The sequence below is a fragment of the Carlito syrichta genome, unplaced genomic scaffold, assembly GCF_000164805.1.
Source record: "Carlito syrichta isolate Samal-C Ts95f unplaced genomic scaffold, Tarsius_syrichta-2.0.1 Scaffold311363, whole genome shotgun sequence".
Lineage (NCBI taxonomy): Eukaryota > Metazoa > Chordata > Mammalia > Primates > Tarsiidae > Carlito > Carlito syrichta.
The window spans coordinates 76,196-99,924 of record NW_007255459.1 but is presented as its reverse complement, the minus strand read 5'-3'; the positions used below and the strand labels follow the sequence as shown (position 1 = coordinate 99,924).

The window sequence follows — 23,729 nt, the reverse complement described above, 5'->3', positions numbered from 1 at the left end:
AACCCAGTGAATCCCAAGCAGGATAAACAGAGAAACGCAACCCTAAACATTTTATAGTGAAATTACAGAACACCAGTGACAAAGATCCTTAAAGCAGCCAGAGAGAAAAGAGATTATCTATAAAAGAAATGACAGCCGGGCTCGGTGGCTCAGCCTGTAATCCTGTGCCTTTGGGAGGCTGAGGTGAGTGGATTCCCTCAGCCTGCGGGTTCGAGACCCACCTGGGCAGCGAGACCTCATCTCTACAATAAATCAAAAAATCAGCCGGGCGAGGTAGCGCATGCCTGTAATTTCGGCTACTTGGAAGGCTGAGGCGAAAGGATCGCCGGAGCCCAGCAGGTCGAGGCTGCAGTGGCCGGCAGCAGCCACTGCACTCCAGTCTGGGCAACAGAGTGAGACTCCAACTCAAAAAAAAAGAAATAACAATTAAATATCTAAATGATGGAAACCAGAGCATGGCAGATAATGGCATTAAATTTGAAAGAAAGTCACTGTCAGCTGGGAAGTATGCATCCCTGTGGAACTGTTTTTTTAAGAGCAAGGAAAAATAAAGACATTTACAGATTTAAATCAACAACAACAACAAAAAATACAGCCTGTCAATCTGCCACTAGAAGACCCTAACTTTCAACAAATGTTGTTTACAAAGAAGAATGATCTTAGGACTAATGTTTGAGATACAAGAAGGAAAAGAATGAAGAAGAAAATAATAAACGTCAATAAACATAAAGACAGTAATAGCAATATACAAAAACAACAACGGGAGAGACAAGTAAAAATTTCAGACAGATCTGAAATACTAAACAGCAAGAGTAGGTCAACCAGAAGGAGCTTGATTAGAGCAAGCTTTCTCAGGTCCTCAGGTTACTTGAGAAAAGGGTAAAGATACTGGCTAGCAGGTTTTGGGTTAAAAACACTTAGTTAATTTCAAGAGTACCCGTTAAAAGAATAGAAATGAGGTCTATCTTCCTAACCAATAAAGGAAAAAATATGGAACCAGGCAGGTGGCGAGGATGGAATGAAGTCAATTCAAGGAAAGAGGGGAAAAACACAAATTTTAAAAAGGGACAAATAGCACAAAATAAGGTTTTAAAAAAATTAAGATATGTCAGTAATTGCAGTAAATCACAGTTTAAAGTCATGGGGTGGATGAAACCAAACAGAACCCGGCTTTATATTTATTTACAGAAGACACACCTGAAATATTAGTGTAGAGAAAGATTGAAAGTTAAAAAAAAAAAAGGGAAAAGATGGCCAATACTAAATAGAAGAAAAGTTGGGGTAAACATTAATAAATTAGCCTTAGGGCTTTATCAGAAATAAGAATTATATAATGATACATGTTTAGAGTTTACTAGTAGGATATAGCAATTTGAACATATATATATGTTTAGTAAAATAACATCAACATGTAATAAAGAAAATATTGATAGAACTAAAAGAGACTGACACATACGTAATCATAATGGGAGTTTTTTTCTTTTATTTCCCTAATCACAACAGAAAAAGTGATAATGGGAGATTTTTAACGTATCTCTTTCAGTCATCAATAGATAAGGAAAATAAATGTCATTAAGCATACAGATAGGCACAGCTAACAAGCTTGATCTAATTGAAAGATTCAGAGTTTTGAACTCTTCAGTTGGTGAATATACATTCTTTTCTGATACTCATCAATTAGAAAGTTTCAGGAATCAAAACTATGCAGATAATGTTTTCTGACTTAGGTTAGAAAATTAATTTAGAACTTTAAAAGAATCTTCTGAACATTTGTTATAATACCATAAGAAAGGAATTGGCAGTAGTGGAACACTGCCAGGGGAGGGAGGGGAAGGGGCATATAACATCAACAAAAGTACCAAACATTACTTGTACAATGTCCACTTATGTACCTAACCCTGAATTGTACCCCACATCTTTAAAAAATAAAAAAATTCTTCATACATTTGGAATTTTTTTTTTTTTTTTTAAGGAAAGCAGGATTTATTGAAAGGACAGAAAAGCTCCTACAGTGGGAAGGGACCTGAGGGAGTTGCCTGGAATTTTTTTAAAGCATGCTTTTAAAATACAGGTCAAAGAGGAAATCATAATATTAATTTGAAAGTATCTAGAACTTAACAATCACAAATATTACGTATCAAAATTTGTACATTGCAGCTAAAATGATTCTTAGGGAAAAAATGATGCTTTAAATATATTAAAAATAAATAAAGAGACTGGGCGCGGTGGCTTGTGTCTGTAACCCCAGCACTTTGGGAGGCCAAGGTGAGAAGGCTGCCTAAGTCCAGGGGTTCGAGACCAGCCTAGGCAACTTGACGAGACCTCGTTTCTACATTAAATAAAAAAATTATCTGTGCGTAGTGGTGCGCACATATAGTTTCAGCTACTTGGAAGGCTGAGTTGGAAGAATCACCTGAGCCCAGCAGGTTGAGGCTGCAGTGGCCATGAGTGTGCCACTGTACTCCAGCCTGGGTGACAGAGTGAAACTCTGACTCAAAAAAAGTTTTTTTTAAATAAAGAGAAAACTAAAGAGAAATAAAGAGAAAACTAATAAATAAGGAAAATAAATGTCATTAAGCATACAGATAGGCACAGCTAACAAGCTTGATCTAATTGAAAGATTCAGAGTTTTGAACTCTTTAGTTGGTGAATATACGTTCTTTTCTGATACTCATCAATTAGAAAGTTTCAGGACTCAAAACTATGCAGATAATAAATATTGGGAATGAAAACTCTTTTCTGGAATGCTCTTCCCTAGATGTGCATGACTAACCTCCTTCCTACCTTTGTTTACATGTCATTTCTCAACAAGACCCACCACACTTAAAATGGGAAACTTTGCACTTTTAAAAAATTCTGCTCCCAAGCATGCATAGAAGCACCTGTACACTTAATTGCCTTTTCTTGCTCTTTTTTTCTTTTGTTTTCCCATAGCATCTTTCACTTAATATGCTATATGCTTTGCTTCTTGATTGTATTTATTGTTTATTTTTTTCTCTGAGATATAAGCCTTGTAGGGATTTTTTATTCTATTTTGTTCATTGATTGCAGTACATGCATAGAATGAGCATATTATTAAGAGAATTCCATGAAAAATGTAAATATGCAAAGTGCATATAACCAGAAAATTTGGATGAAAATCAAATTCCTAGAAAAAACACAATTCTCCCAATATTGACTCAAGAAAAACCCAAATAATCGAAACCCGTGAAATAAATTGAATCAGTATTTTTAAATTTCCCAAAGAAAACTCCCTGCTTATATGACTTTATACACAATTTTGTCATTCAGTTTTACACAAATTTCTCCAAATAACTAAAAAAAATAAAGCACTTCAACTCAGTTTATAGGGCTGTTGTGACCTTAATGTTAAAACCAGGCAAGAATAATATAAAAGAAGAAAATGAATTGCATGGTACTCATACTGAAGAACATATTTGCAAAAATTTTAAGGTGCTAAGAAATAAATACTGTAATTCCATGGGGTTAGATGTCAGGACAGTGGGCCAGAGTACTAGTGATTGGAAGGATTACAAGGGGGCCTTTTGGAATATTGGTAATTTCCTATTTCCTGAGTTTACTTTGTAAAAGTATGTCTAGCCAAATGTATCTGTGCACATTTCTATATATATACTTCTGTTAAAAGTTTACTTAAAAATATAACACAATATAATATAAATATAGTATATTATGATCAATTTGGGTTTATCTTAGGAATGCAAGGGTGAGTTTTCATTAGCAGATCTATAACTATCATCTACCATGTTATATATGAAAGAGAAAATCCTTATAATGTCAGTAGCTGCAGAAATTTGATAAAATTTCACATTGATTTATGATTAAAAATCTTAACAAATGAGGAACAAAAAAGAGTATCCTTAAACTGACAGTGTGACAGCAGTTTCCCAAGTATTCCACATGCTCCCTCACATTTCCTAGTCTCCTTTGCAGTTAGATTGGGCCTAAGTTCTGTCCAGTAGACTGTGAATGGCAGTGACATGTGTCACTTTTAGGTGAAGGCAGTTGAGCGATGTTCCTCCTCCATCCCTCTCTTCTCTTGCTCCAGTGACCTTGGAGGCTGTGTATTGCAGATGGCATAGATTAAAGATGGAGTAAGGATGCTTCACTCTCATCAGACTTTGCGTAAGCAAGAAATAAACCCTTATAGTGTTAAGCCTCTAAGATTTCAGAGTGTATTTGTTACAACAGCAGAGCCTGTCTTATTCTGACTGATATAAAGGGCATCTTCCAAAACACTACCACCAGCTCTCTTAGTGGTGAGAAGTTAAGATTGTTTTCTGTAAAATCAGGAATAAGAACAAGGATGACTGCTATTTCTCCTTTTATTCATGGGGGTCCTGCCTAGTGCAGTAAAGCAAGGAAGGAATGGAGTGGAAGAAACAAATCAGTTACTATTTGGGGATTAATTGATTATATAGTAAACCCTATTGTAAGTAAACAAATTGCTTGTAAGAGATATGTATATATTTAAAACCACTCAACATTACTGTGTGCCAACAAAAAAAAAATTAGAAAACTTAATTTTTAAAAGGGTACCATTCACAATTGCATTAAATACTATTTGATAACTAAGAATAAATTTAGTAAAAGAAGTGCAAGATTTTTATGGAGAAAATTAGAGAGTTTATTGAAAGGCCTTAAAGGAGGACTATCTACTTGGAGAGCGCTAAGGACTCAATAACATAATAATATTATTTCTCTCCAATTTGATCTCTAGCATCAAGAAAATTCTAGTCAGAATTCCCACAGGAATTTTAAGGAGCCAGTCAAGCTGATTCTTCAGTATGTGTGGAAGAGGAGAGGGTCAAGAATAGCCAAGATACTCTGAAAGTAGAATAAGGTGGAAACATTGACCTAGTAGATATCAAGGCTTATTGTGAAGGTTTTAGTAATCAAGGCAAAGTGCTATTGACTCAGGAACAGACAGGTTGTCTAACAGAACTCAGTGACCCACACATTAATGAAAATCGAACATATGATATAGGAAATTTCTTATTAATGTAAAAAGATTAGTCTTTCTAATAAATGATGCTGGGGCAATTATTTATTTGCTATGGGAAGGAAATACATACTTAACTAGTTTTTGTAATCAATTTTTGGTTGCTTTTTTTACTTTTCTAATGGGTTTTTTTAATTAATTTTTTTTTTAGAGCCAAGGTCTGCCTATGTTGCTCAGGCTGGCATGCAGTGGCTATTCACAACCATGACAATAGCACACCATAGCCTCAAACTCCTGGGCTCAAGCAATCATCTTGCCTTAGCCTCCAAAGTAGCTGGGACTATAGGCACATGCCACCATACCCGGCCTGGCTGAGTGTAATGTCATTTAAAAATAATATGTAGAGAGAATCTGTTCTAGTGATATATTTTTTTAAAGTGAGCCCAAGAAAATGACAACTTAGGAAGAATATTTCCAACATGTATGATATGCAGACAGTTTATACCCTAATTTATGAAGAACTCCTAAAAATTAATAAGAAAAAAGATGAACCTTTATCATTTTGCTTTTCTGACTGACTTGACTGATATTTTAAAACTTTTCCTCAACCAGCTGCTGTGACATTGTGAGGGTTTACAAGAGGTAAAATACTTATTTGTCTTTTGTACTTAAAGCATGTCCCAGGTAGATGTGGATTCAGGAATTGAAAATATGGAAGTTGATGAAAATGATCGAAGAGAAAAAAGGAGCCTCAGTGATAAGGTTGGTAAGCGAGGAAACTCTTTCTTCAGTTTGTAGAACAGGTAATATGAATAAACATTAGTTCATGTTTCGTATCTATGGAGTCTGTTAGAGCGGACCACCCCAGATCAGCAAATCTTTGCAGGTGATTTTTTTTTTTTTTTTTTTTTTTAGAAAAATGGATTGCTCTTATTAATGGAAGTATAACTCAGTCCTTTTATCTGATACGAATCCTTCTGTTATCATACATTTAGGGCCATGTTTTTATCCATAAATTTAGTTTGTAGTAGGAACTAATTTAGAACTAATTAGAATTTTTGCTGTTGGTCTTTTGCTTTTAAGCAAGAAGATCATCATATCTTTGGCAACATTTTGAGAAAAGTGATTGGGAATTTTAAAAGACTATATAGAATCTAGGAACAAGTAGAAGCTTCTTGAAAACATGAGGCCTTTATACATGATTATCATCTGACATATTAGTTTCTTGTATTTAGGGCTTTTGTTTGTGTGTCATAAAATAGGTAATTGCATCACTTTGCATTCAGTAAATTATTAGGAATTCTTTAGCAGCACGTTAGTGTTTGCTAGGAGTTAGACTGTAGCCTCCGAGTGGTGCAGTGCTTTTTTTGTATAGTTCTTTGATGTTTACAAAATTCTTTCACATATATTTTATCTGTGGTGGAATGTAATGAGAAATGCTAAATTTTGGAAAAATTTCTGGAGGAAAGTTGATTATATACTTACAATGTGAACCTGGTCCTTTGGAGTTGAGAAAAGTGAATAGATGGGATGTGTACTTCCTTTATCACTTTTCTTCCTTGGTGACTTTTGGGAATGCCCTTGCTCTTTAATGCTTCTCATAGATTATATTGTAATCTCATGAGACTCAGATGTTGTAACTCTGTGTCAGAGTAACAATTTACTTTTCCCTTAATCAGTGGGTAAATGGCTTTATGCATATTTAAAATGTCCTCATTTATAATGAATTAAATAAGAATACAGTATATCTATTGCAGTGCCTAACTCATACCTCATATTTGAAATTAACCCCCAAATCTTCTCCCTCACCAGGAGCCTTCTTCAGGCCCTGAAGTGTCTGAAGAGCAGGCCTTACAGCTGGTCTGTAAGATCTTCCGTGTCTCTTGGAAGGACCGGGACAGAGATGTCATCTTTCTTTCTTCTCTTTCTGCACAGTTTAAGCAGAACCCAAAAGAAGGTAGGAGTCTAGCTCAGCAGTCTCATTTCAGAGTACTTTCAAGAAAAGCAGATATAAGATTGTTGTCCCTCTGTGTTAATCCACATTCACTCAATCTTGCTCTTGGGTTGTATTTTTTATTACAGGGATACTTCTTGGTTAGGACACTGCTATTTGGCCACTATCTTCTCTTTCCACCTATCTTTTTTTTTTTTTTTTTGAGTTGGAGTCTCACTCTGTTGCCCAGGCTGGAGTGCAGTGGCCCTCTCACGTCCACCGCAACCTCCACCTGCTGGGCTCAGGTGATCCTTCCACCTCAACCTTCCAAATAGCTGGAACCACAGGTGTAAACACCACACCCGGCTAATTTTTTGATTTATTGTAGAGATGAGGTCTCATCAAGTTGCCCAGGCTAGTCTTGAACCCATGGGCTCAGGCAGTCCTCTCGTCTCCACCTCCCAAAGTGCTGGGATTACAGGCATGAGCCACTACGCCCAGCCAAAAGCATCATAATTTTATAACAACTTTCAGAAGGAAAAAAATGAAATGGTGACTAAATATTGGACCCTTCATAAAATCTTTTGAACCTTGGACTTAATAGCTTTATTGTGTATTAAACTTATCTAAACTAAGAACTGTTAACCCGGTTGCATTTGTAATATGGTAAACTAACTTCAGTAGTCAGAAGTAGCTTTTTTTTTTATGAGTTGAAGTCTCACTCTGTTGCCCAGACTGGAGTGCAGTGGCTGTTCCCAGCCACCGCAGCCTCGACCTGCTGGGCTCCGGCGATCCTTCCGCCTCAGCCTTCCAAGTAGCCGGAATTACAGGCATGCGCTACCACGCCCAGCTGATTTTTTGATTTATTGTAGAGATGAGGTCTCGCTGCCCAGGCAGGTCTCGAGCCCGTGGGCTCAGGCAATCCACTCACCTCAGCCTCCCAAAGGCACGGGATTACAGGCTGAGCCACCGAGCCCGGCTTGTAGCTTCTTTTTACAGTTAATGTACACCAGTAGTAACTCTCATTGACCACACCCTGATTTGTTAAGTAAACTTTTTATTTTGGAATAATTTTAGACTTACAGAAAAGTTTCAAAGTTAGTGCAGGGAAGTCCTGTATATTTTTCATCAAGTTTCCGCTAATGTTACCACCTTCCATATTCTTAGTACATTTGTCAATTAAGAAATTACTACTGGCCGGGCTCGGTGGCTCAGCCTGTAATCCCAGCACTTTGGGAGGCCGAGGTGAGTGGATTGACTGAGCCCGTGGGTTCAAGACCCGCCTGGGCAACTTGGCGAGACCTCATCTCTACAATAAATCAAAAATTAGCTGGGCGTGGTAGCGCGTGCCTGTAGTTCCAGCTACTCGGAAGGCTGAGGCGGAAGGATCGCCGGAGCCCAGCAGGTTGAGGCTGCGATGGCCGGGAGCGGCCACTGCACTCCAGTCTAGGCAACAGAGTGAGACTCCAACTCAAAAAAGAAAAAAAAAGAAATTACTACTAATTAAACACCAGGCTTTATTTGGGTTTCTCTGGGTTTTCCACCAATCTTCCTTTGTCATTCCAGAACCCAGTAATCCAGGATACCACATTGAACCACTCTAGTTTACTTTGGCTTATTTGAGGACTGTGTACATGAAGAACCATGTATAACCCGTTCTTTATTTTGCCTTTCCAACAGTGTTCTCCGATTTTAAGGACTTGATTGGTCAGATTTTAATGGAAGTGCTAATGATGTCCACTCAGACTAGAGATGAAAACCCATTTGCCAGTCTGACAGCCACATCACAGCCAATTGCAGCGGCAGCTCGGTCACCAGACAGAAATCTCATGCTAAATACTGGCTCTAATCCAGGAACAAGCCCCATGTTCTGCAGCGTGGGTTCCTTCGGTGCCAGCTCATTGTCTAGGTCAGTGTGGTTCCCTTTACACATCGACTTGGTAGTGACATAGTCCTGAAGTATGGAGAAGGGAATGTTGACTCACCATGTTGATCTGTGTCTTGCAGATTATGGTGTGTATCATATTTGGAGGGATGGATTTAGTCATCAGAGGTGGTATCTTTCCTAGATTGATTTTTTTTTGGCTTCTGTAGTTAGGCTATTGGTAGATTAAATTTTACAAACAAATGGCTACACATACTACACCATTCTTTGAATAGGAGCTTTATCCTATTTTACGTGTAGCCTCTAGACCAGTACAGCAATTAGATTATGGTGATTTAGATGCTTATCTGGTAGATCTGTCTACTTGAACTCTTAGAGATATGAAATGCGCTTATGCTATCCTTTAAAAGATTGCCATTTTTCATTTTGTTAGTTACCTCAAGCTTTTCTTTGATCTTTTTCTTCTTTCCTTTCTTTCTCAACTAATATAGCCTCTATGAAACTAGCCCAGCTCCCACGACCAGTTTCTGGAGCTCTGTGCCCATGATGAGTCCATCTTTTGCCTCACCTTCCCGTGCAGCCAGCCAGAGCACTGTGCCTTCCATCTCCCTCAGTCCTCACAGTGCGGCTTCTGGAACTGCTGCAGGAAGCCAGCCCTCAGCCCCGCGGTACCACCCCTACACTGTCACTCACCCATGGGGGTCCTCAGGCATCTCCATTCTGTCTAGCTCCCCAAGCCTCCCCACCCCTGCTAGCAGCCCCCAAGCAGTGCCTGCCAGCAGTTCCAGACAGAGGCCCACCAGCATGGGCCTGCCTTTCCTGCCCGCCTCACCCAGTGCTGCCAGCAGACGTCCTTCCTCCTTGAGGATCTCTCCTAGGTATTTGTGTTTGTAGTGCAGGGAAAGGAGATTAACACGGTTTGGGAGAACTGCTGTGTGACACTGACCTCGGTTAAATTTTTGTTGTTTGGGGTTCTTAACATGTGTGGCTAACTAGTCTGATAGACACGCACCCCGTGTCCCTGCTTCTGCCAGGCTCTGATCATCAAAAAGTATGGGTTGCTCTATTGCGAGTCCCTTTCTTCCCTTCCTTCACCTCCCTCTTCCTCCTTCCTGTACCAAAAAAAGCTTTTTACAGTTTAGTTCACATGTCACTCTTCATTACAAATGAATTTCAGAGACTGTGGTTCATGTTGTATTTGAGAGTTGGGACTCACCGGAACCCTTTATGACTTTTTGTCCTGTAACCAATATCCAAACCAAGGAGTTGTGGGAGCAAATCTGGGCCTGGTGTTCATGACTTCTGGTGAGTGGGCTGGGCCAGTTTATTCCCTGACACTTTTGAACTTTGGTTATGTTTAATTTCGGCCTCTTTCAGAGAAGCAATATCAGAATTCTACTAAGCCAGTGGCCCCTTCTCTCAAATGTACCTATGTATTTTTATAATTTAGGTGAATTCTGTTTCTGCATGTCTTTGAGTGTAAGATTTATTTAAAAGGACAGCAGTTGCAAATACCTCTCCCCCTTTTGTTTTTCCTTTATTCCCTGATGACCTTTTTTGCTTCTGTTGTGGTAGCATGTACGACAATCCTTTCTCCTCCCTCTTCCTCGCACTTTCTGGGGACAGTAGTGATGAAGACGATGAAGAAGAAGATGATGATGATGATGGTGATGATGAAGGTGGTGGTGGTGGTGATGATTTTTCTTGTGTCCAGTTTGGGTCCAGGTATCAGAGGAATGGAGTCTTACCCCTGCATGAGCATAGGTGCTTAGGAACTAACTTTTATAAGCTCTGTATAGGGGTATGCTTTGAATCCAAAAAGGATAGGATCAAACCAGGTGGACTAGAGATTGTATTAAAGTGTTTGGACCTTGCCATGAGACTAAAGCAGCACATAGGAAATTTTTTGTAATTGTAATGAGTTTGAGGGAAAAACTTACATAGAATCATTTTCAAAAACATAAAAGCAGATAAAGGTCAGTCCACCCACCTTCAGATCTAAAATGAGGACCCTTTATTTATTTATCATGAGAATGTTCTTGTGAGACATCAGATGTGACAGCATTTACTCTGCGAGGCATGTTTTCTTAAGTACTATTGCATGGATTGCTGCTATTTAGGGGCTGGGACTTGTATGTATATGTGTGTGGGTGTATTTCCTTCCCATTACCATCAAGCTCAATCTGGGGAATCTACTGATGAACATACAAGGTCACATTGTCTGACATAACCGTGATTCTCTTTTCACGTCTAACCTAGTATTTCTCTAGGCACCTCCCTGACCTCAGTGAAGCCAGAGTCCACTTGTTTAAAGAACCTTTGGAATGGCACTAGAGGCTAAAGCATAGTTCAGGATGTTGCTGAATGTTTACCCCTGAAAACTGAGTGAAAAACATAACTTGCGTTTTCTAGGTGACTTTGAGCAAGAGAATGCAATAGTACCTTCTTTCTAATCCTCTGACTCATTGTCTTACAGTTTTGCTCTTAAAGTTTCCTTTGGACCGAGTTGGTATTTGCGCTCAGCACTGTTCAAAAATAACTCGAGGCTATAAATAGAGACTGCAGTAGGAGTCAGGTACACCTCATTAAACTTGACAGTGTTCAGAAGAATCAGTAGAGAGTCTGTAAAGAGGGAGAGGGATATTAGTGTAAGGCTGCATATTGATTCAGGAAGGTTGATATTTGTGTTAGGATGAACATAATATCACTGTTTCTCAAGTAAATTTCCCAAAGATGGAGGTGCCTTATTTATGCAGATGAAATCCTATTGCATGATTATAGTAATATAGCAGATCTCTTTCCTAGGAGTAGTTTCCACATGGTAAAAGTGCTGTCATATGTTTTACCTTAAATTATCTGTGGGAGAAATATTCTCTCCCTGGCCTATCTAATTTTGACTTTCTCTAACAAAGATATCAGGTAGTATACTGCTTTCTCCAAAGCCTCTCTTTTCTAGACTTCTAACATCCCAGCCTTGCCTTAGATCTAGATTCTCTGGCTCGTGGGAATAAAATTTACTGAGTGCAAAATAATCGCTGCAAACGCTGCTTAAGCATTGTGTACCAGGTACTGTCAGCACTGTGCATACCTTATCTCCTCGACTTCTCATGGTAGGCTGCCTCGAGGAGACTGGGGTACAAGGAGGTTAAAGTTGCAGACTAAGTGGAGAGCCTAGGTTGAGACTCAGGCAGCCTGAATCCAGAGCTCCTGTTCATCACCACCACCCCAGGCTCTCTTGCTTTTCCATTTTTGCCCAAATAGGGCTTGCATTGTTCTTGCTCCTTACTGGCTATTTTGCTGCCAAGAGTCTATGCATCTACTCTCTTCCTTGGCAAGGAAGTGCCAGCATTTTATACCCTAATTACACAATTTCATTCTAGTTAGCAGGGACATCCCTTGTTGACTGTTATTAAAATGAAATCTGATCATCCAGCTTTTGGCAGCTTTTACATTTTTAATTGATATAGAAAAGAATATAAAAAGATGAGTAAAAATGCATGACTGTTTAAACATGTAAAACTTAAGCATGTATGCTTATGTAGGATCAGATTTTTCCTTCCCTCTTTCTAATTGATCTCCCCAGAATTGTGTTTACTTTGAAGTAAGCAATGTTAACACTTCTTGCCTGCTAAGATTAACGTCCTAGAAGAATCAGCTGGCACTGTTTCTGTCTTGTCATCTGTTTGCCCAGTAGAGTTGAGGTGTTGCAAATCTTTTTGAAAGTAGTTGAGACATACATTCATGTGTTGATTATTTATGGTAGTGCTCTAAGGATTAAGGAAGTGAAAACATCCGTTCTGTAAAATGCTCTGTGGTCTGCTGTGAAAACTGTATGAATTGTGAGGAGCTACTTCTCGCAGGAGTGGTGTAAGGGAGTGAAGTGACAGTTATCCTGTGACAAAGGTGCCATAGAAGTTATCCTGAGGAATATCTTTTGATTATTTCCTAGGAAGCTAATGACTGGAAAGAAATTTGGTGTGTGTTTTTTAAACTGTGTGGATATTTCAGTGAAAAAGGTTAAATCATAAGTGCCATGATCCTTATGTGAGGAGGAAAAAGGGAACGTTAGCAAATAGTGAAAATCATGGCCATTCACCCTACAGTTCCTGTTGATCACCACTGCTTGGGGATAAAACATAGAAGTAGTGTGGGGAAGTCTTTCTACTGTGCTCATCTCCCAGTGCCTCTAACTGCAGCCTACATAGCCCTGTATGTCATATACACCACACACACAGACACACACACACACACAGGCATATGGGCATGAACACACACTGCCCCCCCATCACCCGTACTCTGCTTTTCTTTTTCTTTATAGCACTTGTGTATTCATTCGGTTTTCCTTGTCTTCTCCCTACAGTGTAGCTGTCATATTGACAAGGTTGTCATAGGCTTGATTCCATGCACTACCCCAGGACCTACAGCAATGCCTGCAACATGGGAGGTTCCCAGCAGACATTTGTGGAAGGGATTTATGGTGCTCACACCCACACAGCTCTGTCTTTGCCTTGCTATGAGAAAATATAAAATTCCAAAGTCTGCATTTAAAAAATCAGTGAATGGGAGGGTGAATCTTCCTATTATAGAGGAAACAGCCATGCAGTCCCTTTAAAAACAAGTTTTCTTGGTGCATTGAAAATGGGATTCAATGTGTACAGATCTCATGCATGTGTGAATCCCAGGCATATTTTCATTTTGTTTTCAGAAGAATGCAGCTCTATTTCTATTATGTGAAGTAATTACATAATTACACTGGACTACTGATGTAGTTATTCTACCAAAGGGAGGTAACATGCTTTAGATGCTCTAGAACCTAAATATGACAAATTTCCAAGATTTTAGGATGTCGCAGTTGCAAAAGCATCATAATTTTTTTTTTTTTTTAGTTAGAGTCTCACTCTGTTGCCCAAGCTGGAGTGCAGTGGCATGCTTACAGCCACCACAGCCTCACTCTGCTGGGCTCAGACGATCATTCCACCTCAACCTTCCAAGTAGCTGGAACTACAGGTGACTAATTTTTTAATTTCTTGTAGAGATGAGGCTTCGCCAAGTTGCCCAGGCTAATCTCAAACCCATGGGCTTAGGCAATCCTCTCGCCTCCACCTCCCAAATTGCTGGGACTATAGGCATGAGCCACTGTGCCCAGCGAAAAGCATCATGATTTTATAACAACTTTTAGAGGGAAGAAAATGAAATACTGCTTTAAACATTTTAAAATGTCTCTTGATAGCATACATTTATATATATTAAGTACATACCACTCTCTCTTTCATGATCACATTCAGAATTTGAATCCAGCTCTTCCATTTTGAATCTCAAAACCCCTTTTTGCCAGTCAACACTTGTGCTTAGTTAACATTGGTGAGACTTGTCCCTTTTCTTACTTGTGATCATCATTTATTTGCTTTGGCACCTTTTGGGTAGATCTTTTAATTTTGAAACATATTAACAAATAATGAAGGTTATGCTACATTTCCTTTCTGGTTAAAGTTTGTTTTATTTTTCTGCCCCTCTTCTCTTCAACCAGTTGTTTGGTACCTGGCTGATGATTGCCAAAATATGCCAACCTCTTGGCTTTGAAAATTCTCTAATATATCCTGAGTGCTTTTCACTGCAGAAGATAAGCAGTCTTCTACGTACATTGTCACTTTTCATTTCACTTGAAGTGAGGGCTTCAAATTTAAGTTAAAATTAAATGGAATGTGTTGTTAGGATTGTAACCCAATTTCAGCAGCAACTGCATGAGACAATACCATCTAAGCATGCTGAGTTTGCACAAACGCTTATGGCTGTAGGTACTGCCTTAAGCTGACGCCTTGCAGCTGGCAAGAACCTATTGACATCAAACATAAGACGCTTTTCATTCCAGAAATGTAAAACTGTGAGAAATGTGGGGCTTATTATCAAGGAAATGTATAGTTTTGCATTTTCATTTTAAACATGAGGACAGTTTATTTTTCATTCTCATCTGCAAGAGCTGCTTAAAGGAACATTACCCTCAACTGTGTGTAGGTCCAGGCTGTGTTAGCAAAGTTCATCCTTGCCAAGTACAGTGAATGTAGTCACTGAGTCCCAGATATCAGACAGCCGAGGAAAGTATCGCAGATGCCTTGACACTAAAAACGTTGCAAGCAAAGGCAATATCTCCCTCCTCTTTCTACGTTTGGGGACTCACTGTGCTTCTACTTGTCGATGGGTTTTTCTGTTTTGTTCTTATGTATTTTTTCCTGTTAATATTATGGTCCTCACCTTTCTATTATCAGGCCAGTTAGCATATGCCAGATCCTGCTGTTAATTAATAAAATGCACCAAGAAACTAGTTGCCATGAAGACACAAGAATTGTCTTTGTTTTTGCAGGGTCCCCACGCTGACCTGTCCATCTTTGTCATGACTCTGGTGAGGTGCTCTGTGGGTGGCTTAGGTACCTGTGTGGTCAGCAGGGAGTTGGCTGCCTTATTCCTTTGAATGCCTCTCAGCCTCATCTCTCTTCCTTCTCCTGCCAGACCTATATTGTAGGTTGGAGGAATTCAAATTTACTAGACTCTGGACTAAAAGCCTTGGATTTCAAACTGGCATTGTTTTCACCTCCTTTACTGAAATGCTTTAGTATCATACTTTCATTCCAAGTTCAGTTATGTATATTTTTTCCAAAAAAAATTTTTTTTGAGAAAGCAGGATTTATTGAGAGGACAGAAAAGCTCCAACAGTAGGAGGGGACCAGAAGGGTTACCCACTTTTTCAAAATTCTAAGAACAGTTATGTATAAAACAGTCATGTGACCTAACTGCAGAGATACATTTAGAAAAAAGCATCATTAGGCAATTTCACAAACCTGTATCGTATAGCCTGTTGCTCCTAGACTACAAACCTGTACAGCATGTGACTACTGAATACTGTAGACAACTATAGCACAGTGGTATTTGTGTATCTAAACATGGAAAAGGTGCAGTAAAAATATGGTATGATAATCTTATGGGACCACCATGGTATATGTGGTCCATCATTGCCCAAAACATCATTATGCGGCACATGACTATATTCCAAAATTAGTTATGCATAATTAACTACCCATCTGTAAAACATCTGTAAAACATGTTGTTGATGTCTCAATTCCTCTTGGTTCTTTTAGTTTCTAGACATTAATTGTCTGCCCCAGGTTGAAGTAGGGTTGTGTGTCTCGTGTTTCTGATAGTTCCATCCTTTATCATCTTTTATGTGTAATTTTTTGCTAAGTTTGTATTTTCTTACTTCTTCTTCTTCCTATGCCATGATTAATCTCTTTGTATCTTTTGTGTATATCAAATTAATTCTGAGTTAAGCACCAGATTTGGTATGTGACCCGTCAGTAGTTGATTTTAACTTTGTTGAATCTCCTCAAGCCTAACCCTTGTGATTATGTTTGGTTTCTGCCTCAAAGAGTAGTTATTACTAATAATAACAGTGCTTCACATTCCATCCAGCATATATCTTACAAAGCACTTCCACTTGATTTCGTTGACGCCTCACTGCAGATGAGAAAGAAGTCCTAGGTTCAGGTAACAAGTGAGCAGTAGGTTTGGGATGAGAACCTAATCTGGTTACTCCTAGTGCAATTTTTTTGTTTTGTTTTTATTCTGCTACTTTGTCTTTTTCACTGATAGTTTTAGAAATGTTTATGTTGATAGCAATTATGTTCATGTCTCCTTCTAACTGGACAGTTTTCCTAAGCTCTGGTCCTGTTGCCAAATGCTGGATGATATTTCTTAAGATCTGTGCTGAGATCACATGGATGAGGGATATTTTGTTGGTCCCTTATCACTTCACCCCTAAAGAGTTTGATTACAGCAGTAGCATAGACTGGCTTTGACCTTTAGGTCTGCCTGCGTGATGCCAGACTGCTCAGATTAAGTACCTATATATCCTTTCAAATGCCTGGCACCCAGTAGCAGTTTTTAGTCCTTCTGGTTTTATAAGTTACTGTCCCCAATAAGACCAGGTTCTCTTCTTAGGGTCATGAAATGTTTACCAGAAATTCCTAGTGTTGGACTTGGAGCAGGTTGATCTCAAAGAGGCAGGCAGCTCCGTCTTGGCCGCATGGGTGTTTGTGCTTTGTTGTGGGTGCAAGAATCCTAACAGGCTTTCTGCTGCAGAAATGCGAACTCCATCAAAAAGAAATAATCAAGAAGAGCTAAGAATCATTCTTTTTTTTTTTTTTTTTCTTTTCAAAGTTTGGGAACCTCTGGTGGAGCAAGTAATTGGGATTCCTATAGTGACCATTTCACCATTGAAACTTGCAAAGAGACAGATATGCTGAACTACCTCATTGAGTGTTTTGACCGAGTTGGAATAGAGGAAAAAAAAGCACCAAAGGTAATATGAAATAGATTTGTTTTTTTAAAAAAACAACTAGTTATTTGTTTGATTAAATAATCCCTCCACCCAGGAGCATTCATTCATTTATTCAATCAGTAAAGTAATGATTGAGCATCTACTATGGGCCAGGCTCTGTACTAGGAGCTTGGAATGTATCTGTGAACAAAACAGATCCCTGCCCTTGTGGAACTTACATCCTACAGAGAGAAGACGTGACAGGGCCGAGATGTGAACCCAGGCGGCCTAGCTTCAGAGTCCTCTCTCTTGACCACACTGTAACTGGGTGCCTCCAGTGACTCACATGGCCCTGACCATTTTCTGATAGGTTATTCTGTTAGAATCATGATAATACTAACAGAGAGCCCCTGGAGACTGCAAAGGACTGTGGTAAATCTACATTAGCTTGTATTCTCATAGTTGCTGGGTTAGTGCCCTGGAAGCCAGTATAAGGAGGATATCTTTTTTCCCGTGTATGAATGAACAAATGAACTTTAGAGAAATTAATTGTCCAGATTCTCAGAAACAATAAGTTGCAAGGCTGAGTTTAAACTCTCACTAAGCTGGAGGAGGGGGAAAAGGAGGGAGGAGAGGAGGATAGAGGAATAGAGAAATAAATAAATAAAATAACTCAGCAAGTTCTACTTTTTCCACTATTTCATGCTGACTGGCTTTATAGTTATCTCATTTTATTTCTGTTTCCTCTTCTGGTTCTAGTTTTACCTTAGAAGCTAATCTGGCTGTCCACTGATTCGTTTCATATTTGTGAAGGGCCTCTTTGAGGTTTGTTGTGTTTCGCCTTAGCAAAATCAAAGAGAGTGGGCACTTCAGACTTCCACTTCTCTGACTGTCACTTTCAGCAGATTCAGTATACTTGGATGACGCAGTCACTGCATCTTGTTCATTATGAATAAAGGAAGAGAAAAACAAGCCATTTTCTGGCAGTTGATCTCTTCTGATTCTTTTCTGTTTCTTGTTGTCCTCACCTCCACCTTTCTTTTTCAGATGTGCAGCCAGCCAGCTGTCAGTCAGCTTCTGAGCAACATCCGCTCACAGTGCATATCCCATACTGCATTAGTACTACAAGGCTCGCTAACACAGCCAAGGTATGAAGACCCTGATAGGTGGGTGATAGCAGGTAGAGGACCCAGTCCGTCAGTGGACATTGGGTAGTCCAGCCATTTTGCACCACCTTGGATACCTCCTTTCTCACCTATAAAAGAAGGTGTTTGATTAGACGGTCCCCAAGTTCCCTTCTTCCTCTAAAATACTGTGAAAAGAAAACACTCTTTTCTTCCTCATCTTCTAAAGTAGTGCAAAGTTTATTTTAAAAAGAAATTCATTATGTTTTGAGAGTTTTGTGTGCTTTTTGAAATAGACTGTTGTTGAAATACGTGGACAGTAAGACAGTAATTAGTAATTTAGTTTAAAAGCAACTGCTTGAAGTTCCTGGAGGTGTTTGGTAAAACATGTGAATCGTCACTTCTCATGCATTGCACCATCAATTCCTGTTATTCAGTAACAAAGAATAGTGGTGGGATGGATAATTTGAGAATCAACCAAAGTTCTACGTTACTTATTTCTGAGAGTTCCTTAAAGATTTTAAATTTTTAAAAAGAGTGTATGTTTCATTTCTTTTATGCAAAAAAAATCTAATATAGCTATAACAAAGGTACATTTATTCATTCTGGGTGTCCTTATATTTTTGATACCTTAACCATAAGTTTTTGAAACTTTTCAAAAAGAAGGAAAATTGTGCACATATACTAAAACTTTTTTTTTTTTTTTTTTTTTTTCCGAGTTGGAGTCTCACTCTGTCATCCAGACTGGAGTGCAGTGGCCGCTCCCGGCCACCGGAGCCTCAACCTGCTGGGCTCCGGCGATCCTTCCGCCTCAGCCTTCCATGTAGCTGGAATTACAGGCATGCGCTACCACGCCCAGCTGATTTTTTTATTTATTGTAGAGATGAGGTCTTGCTGCCCAGGCGAGTCTCGAACCCGCGGGCTCAGGCAGTCCACTCACCTCAGCCTCCCAAAGGCGCGGGATTACAGGCTGAGCCACCAGGCCCGGCCTAACACTTTTTTTTTAAGTTGGATTTTCACTCCTTTGCCCAGGCTGGAGTGCAGTGGCACACACGTTCACGGCCAACCTAGCATCCACCTTCTGGGCTCCAGCAATCCTTCTGCTTCAGCCTTCCGAGTAGCCAGTACTACAGATGTGCACTACCACGCCCAGCTATTTTTTATTTTATTGTAGACATGAGGTCTCGCCAAGTTGCCCGGACTGGTCTCGAACCCTCGGGCTCAGGCAATCCACCTGCCTCAGCCTCCCAAAGTGCTGGGATTACAGGCTGAGCCACCGAGCCCAGCTAAAACTTATTTTAATAAAGTATTCCGTGGTTAAAATTAATAAGAGTTTTAAAAAGTCTTCATCCGCTACTACTATTCTTTTTTCCAATTTGGATGAGACATAAACAAATAAAAGAAAGTGTGTGCGATGGGCTTACACCTGTAATCCCAGCACTTTGAGGTACTGAGGTGGGAGAATCACTTGAGCCCAGGAGTTCTAAACAAACCTGGGCAACATAGTGAGGCCTCATCTCTACAAAAAATAAAAGAATTAGCAGGGCATGGTGACCCATGTCTATTGTCCCAGCTACTTGGGAGGCTGAGGTGGGAGGATTGTTTGAGCCCATAAGGTGAGGCTGCAACGACCCAGGAGCACACCAATGCACTCCAGTCTGGGTGACAAAATAAGACTATCTCCAAAAAAAAAAAAAAAAGTGAGGAAGAAAAAGAAACATACTGCTTTATTTTTGTAATTCTTCTTTTTTTAAAGGACTCTATATAGGAAAGGATTCTTTGAAACTTTCTGTAGTATCTCATTAAAAAAGCCAAAGATTTCAAGTTTGGCCTTTGACTGGGCCGTTGTTGGTGATGTGACGTTTCATGTGCTTCTGTTACACTGTAATGAGTTCACTTTATCGCAGTCCTTGATTTTCATGGGTCCACAGGTCCATGCAGCAGCCGTCCTTCCTAGTGCCGTATATGCTGTGTAGAAATCTCCCCTATGGCTTCATTCAAGAACTGGTGAGAACCACTCACCAGGACGAAGAAGTATTCAAGCAGGTACGGTCGGATGAGTTTGCTACTGCAACTTTTAGCCTAAGAGCTGCTATACTGAGGCTAGTTTCTAAACACACTATATATTGAAAAAATCCTTTTCCTGAATTTGAATGTATTATTTGCTTAGAGAGAAGATTCTGTTCTTGCAGAAATCAGATTTAAAGCTGCGTTGTTCAAATCATGAGCCCATTTCAACTAATAAGTCAAATATCAGTCTTTTTTTTTTTTTTTTTTGAGTTGAAGTCTCAGTCGCCCAGACTGGAGTGCAGTGGCCGCACCTGGCCACCGCAGCCTCGACCTGCTGGGCTCCGGCGATCCTTCTGCCTCAGCCTTCCGAGTAGCTGGAATTACAGGCATGCGCTTCCACGCCCGGGTGATTTTTTTGATTTATTGTAGAGATGAGATCTCGCTGCCCAGGTGGGTCTCGAACCTGCGGGCTCAGGCAATCCACTCACCTCAGCCTCCCAAAGGTGCGGGATTACAGGCTGAGCCACTGAGCCCGGCTTAAACATCAGTCTTTTAAACAAGTTCTGTGCTAAGTGCTTTAGGGGATAAGAAAAAAATATGAGACCCTGTCCCTGATTTCAAGGAACTTTTTAGCACAAGAATACCAAGGAACTAGCATAAGGTATGATGTGCATTTGCCAGATGAGTAGTTTTAAAAATTAGTTCTCTTAGTTCATAAGAAGATTAATAAATTAACAACCAAATTAACTCAGTGGCAGTTTGCTCACCATATAAGTTAGGTAAGATGTCTTATATCTTACTAACTACTTCATCAAGTATTTATACATTATTTTGATATCTTATTGTGTGAAGTCAAGTGAAAATGCAGTTGTTTGATATTTAATAATAAAGCTGCTAACTTCATCTTGAAATTTCTTCCAAAGTGAAGCTTTGGTGTTAATGTTTTCATTGCTGGTTTATGAACCTATTTTGTAAAGTAAGCACTTTGCCTCAGCAACTTTCATATAGGTTGTTTCCCTTGATGAAAGGATTTATATACAGTTTTCTTACAAACCGGGCACAATGACTCACACCTGTAATCCCAGCACTTTGGGAGGTAGAAGTGAGAGGACTGCTTGAGCCCAGGAGTTCGAGACCAGGTTGGGCAACTTGGCGAGATGTCTCTTACAATAAATTAAAACAATTAGCCAGGCATGGTGGCTCACGCCTGTGGTTGCAGCTGCTTGGATCATCTGAGCCCAGCAGGTCAAGGCTGCAGTGGCTGTGAACATACTACTGCACTCTAGCCTGGGCAACAGAATGAACTCCGACACACACACACACACACACACACACACACAAAAACCCAAAAAGTAAAATAAATTTTTCTTACTATTTGCTATATTATCATTTCAAGAGGCAATAGCTACAATTGGTATGATTCCTTTACACTTTTTATATCTATTATTCATAACTGTTCATTTTAAGACCTTGAATTACTGGGAATTATGTTTTTAGCAGTCTTCAAAATATCTGTAAAAGAAGAATCCAGTATTCAAGTTTAAAAATTCCAGTTAGTATTGTGTCTTTGTCTGGAATTAACTGCTTATCTTAATGATGGTCTTTTTGACTTACCAGAATTTTAAAGGCAGCACTTATCTTTAGAAAGATACATGAACTCTGATGAAAATAAATAACTATCTTGGATGGTTGAAGTAATGCACTACATTATAGATGTAATGGGCATTGATTAAATATTTTTTCTATTTGAAAAGACATCATTTGAGGAACCCAGATTAACTATGTAAAATCAGCCCATCGATCAACTGGAAGGGGTATATTATGCCTGTTATATTCATAAGCAAACTTACACAGAGGTTATAAAATGACCTCTGGGTTTTAATTGAGGTGAAATTCACATAACACCAAAAATCAGCACTCAAAAGTGTACAATTCAGTGGTACTTGATACATTCACTGTGTCATACAATTACTACAGACTTGGTTATTTTAATACCAGAATTCCGATGTCTTTTTAGCCACTCCGTCTTGAACACGCATTGTCTTACATGCTGCCACGTGTTTTGTCTAAAGAGAAGTATGAGTGGAATGGAGCTGCTCACCTGAAAAATAGCATTTAACCTTTTTGTCTCAAAAGAATGGCAAATGTAGGCTGGATGTGGTGGTTCACACCTGTAATCTCAGAATTTTGGAAGGCCGAGGCAGGAGGTTGCTTGAGCTCATGAGTTCGACACCGGCCTGGGCAACATAGTGAAATCTCTTCTCTACAAAAAAATCAAAAAATTATCCGAATGTGGTGGCATGCAAATGAAAAAATTATCCGAATGTGGTGGCATGCACCTATAGTCCCAGCTACTTGGGAGGCTGAGGCAGAAGGATCACTTGAGCTCAGGAGGTCAAAGCTGTGATGAGCCGTGATTTAAAAAAAAAAAAAAAAGAGTGGCAAATGTGAATTATTAAATCTTTGACTGCAATTGCCACCTTCTTTTAATGTTTGAGAGATGTTCACAGATAAATAAGTAGAAATAAATAACAGCTAGATGTTAGGATTGGAGATTAATACTTACAGCTTTTTTTTGGTCAGTGCTGAGAAGTATTTATTTGAAAATAAGAGAATGATTATTTAAAATATGTAAGTCACATAAATTGTGTGATGTTTGACTCTTTGAAAAAAGATTGTGCTTAGTAATATTATGTCTATTATAAATAAAACCCTAATTGCACAAGAGGATAGCTCTGCTAGAAAGAATACAGGATACCCTTTTACTTGTAGCATTCCCAAAAATAATGTTTACAGATTCCAGCATGACCAATTACGAAGTTTAATTTTGATGTTTCTGGAACTTCTGTTTGTCTTTTCTTCTTGATTGCAATTTTAGCATTCCCACTCCCACACCTGAGGTTACTTCTCCATTTTTATCTGGCTTATGAAAGCACGTTACTTCTACCCTGATTGTTTGAGTTGCAGGAACTAGTATGATCTCTTCCAGAGCTGTGTTGGGTGCCTGTGATCCAAGACTTTTTTCTTGGATCATGCTCTTTAAATGGCTTAGGTGTTCCGTATGGTAGGGTAAAATTAGTAGAAGAAGGAATTTTTCATTTTCTAGTGGCTTCGTAGTATGCTCTCTTTATAACTTGTTGGCATTCAGATTGTCAGCTGTTGTTTATGACATTTTCTACTAAATGTTATTAGTCTTGAATCCCAACCAACTCCCTAAATGTGTTGATCAACGAGTGGATTGTGAAATTCAAAGATGAGCTGTACTGAGCAAATTTTGCATAATGCTACTCAGTATTAATGGTAAACTTGTAAAAGTAGATTTGAGTTTCCTTAAACTCCAATTTTAGGTTCATGTATTTATTTATTTATTTTATTTTATTTTATTTTTTTGAGTTGGAGTCTCACTCGGTCCCCCAGACTGGAGTGCAGTGGCCGCTCTCGGCCACCGCAGCCTCGCCTGCTGGGCTCCCGCGATCCTTCTGCCTCAGCCTTCTGAGTAACTGGAATTA

At 39.2% G+C, this 23,729-nt stretch overlaps 1 protein-coding gene across 3 annotated transcripts in view; it reads left to right on the top strand.

Moving 5' to 3' along the window:
• The window catches only part of UBE4B (ubiquitination factor E4B), a 139,034-nt gene that overhangs the window by 64,776 nt on the left and 50,529 nt on the right, over window positions 1-23,729 (top strand). Inside the window, exons 4-11 of one of the 3 annotated variants that reach the window (XM_021717872.1) lie at window positions 5,635-5,722; window positions 6,773-6,917; window positions 8,574-8,802; window positions 9,270-9,656; window positions 10,354-10,503; window positions 16,987-17,128; window positions 18,134-18,234; window positions 20,142-20,256. In XM_021717872.1, coding sequence (XP_021573547.1) covers window positions 5,635-5,722; window positions 6,773-6,917; window positions 8,574-8,802; window positions 9,270-9,656; window positions 10,354-10,503; window positions 16,987-17,128; window positions 18,134-18,234; window positions 20,142-20,256 — 1,357 coding nt within the window. The remainder of the gene's footprint in view (window positions 1-5,634; window positions 5,723-6,772; window positions 6,918-8,573; window positions 8,803-9,269; window positions 9,657-10,353; window positions 10,504-16,986; window positions 17,129-18,133; window positions 18,235-20,141; window positions 20,257-23,729) is intronic. The other 2 variants (XM_021717873.1, XM_008068627.2) reach the window with 2 other exon arrangements.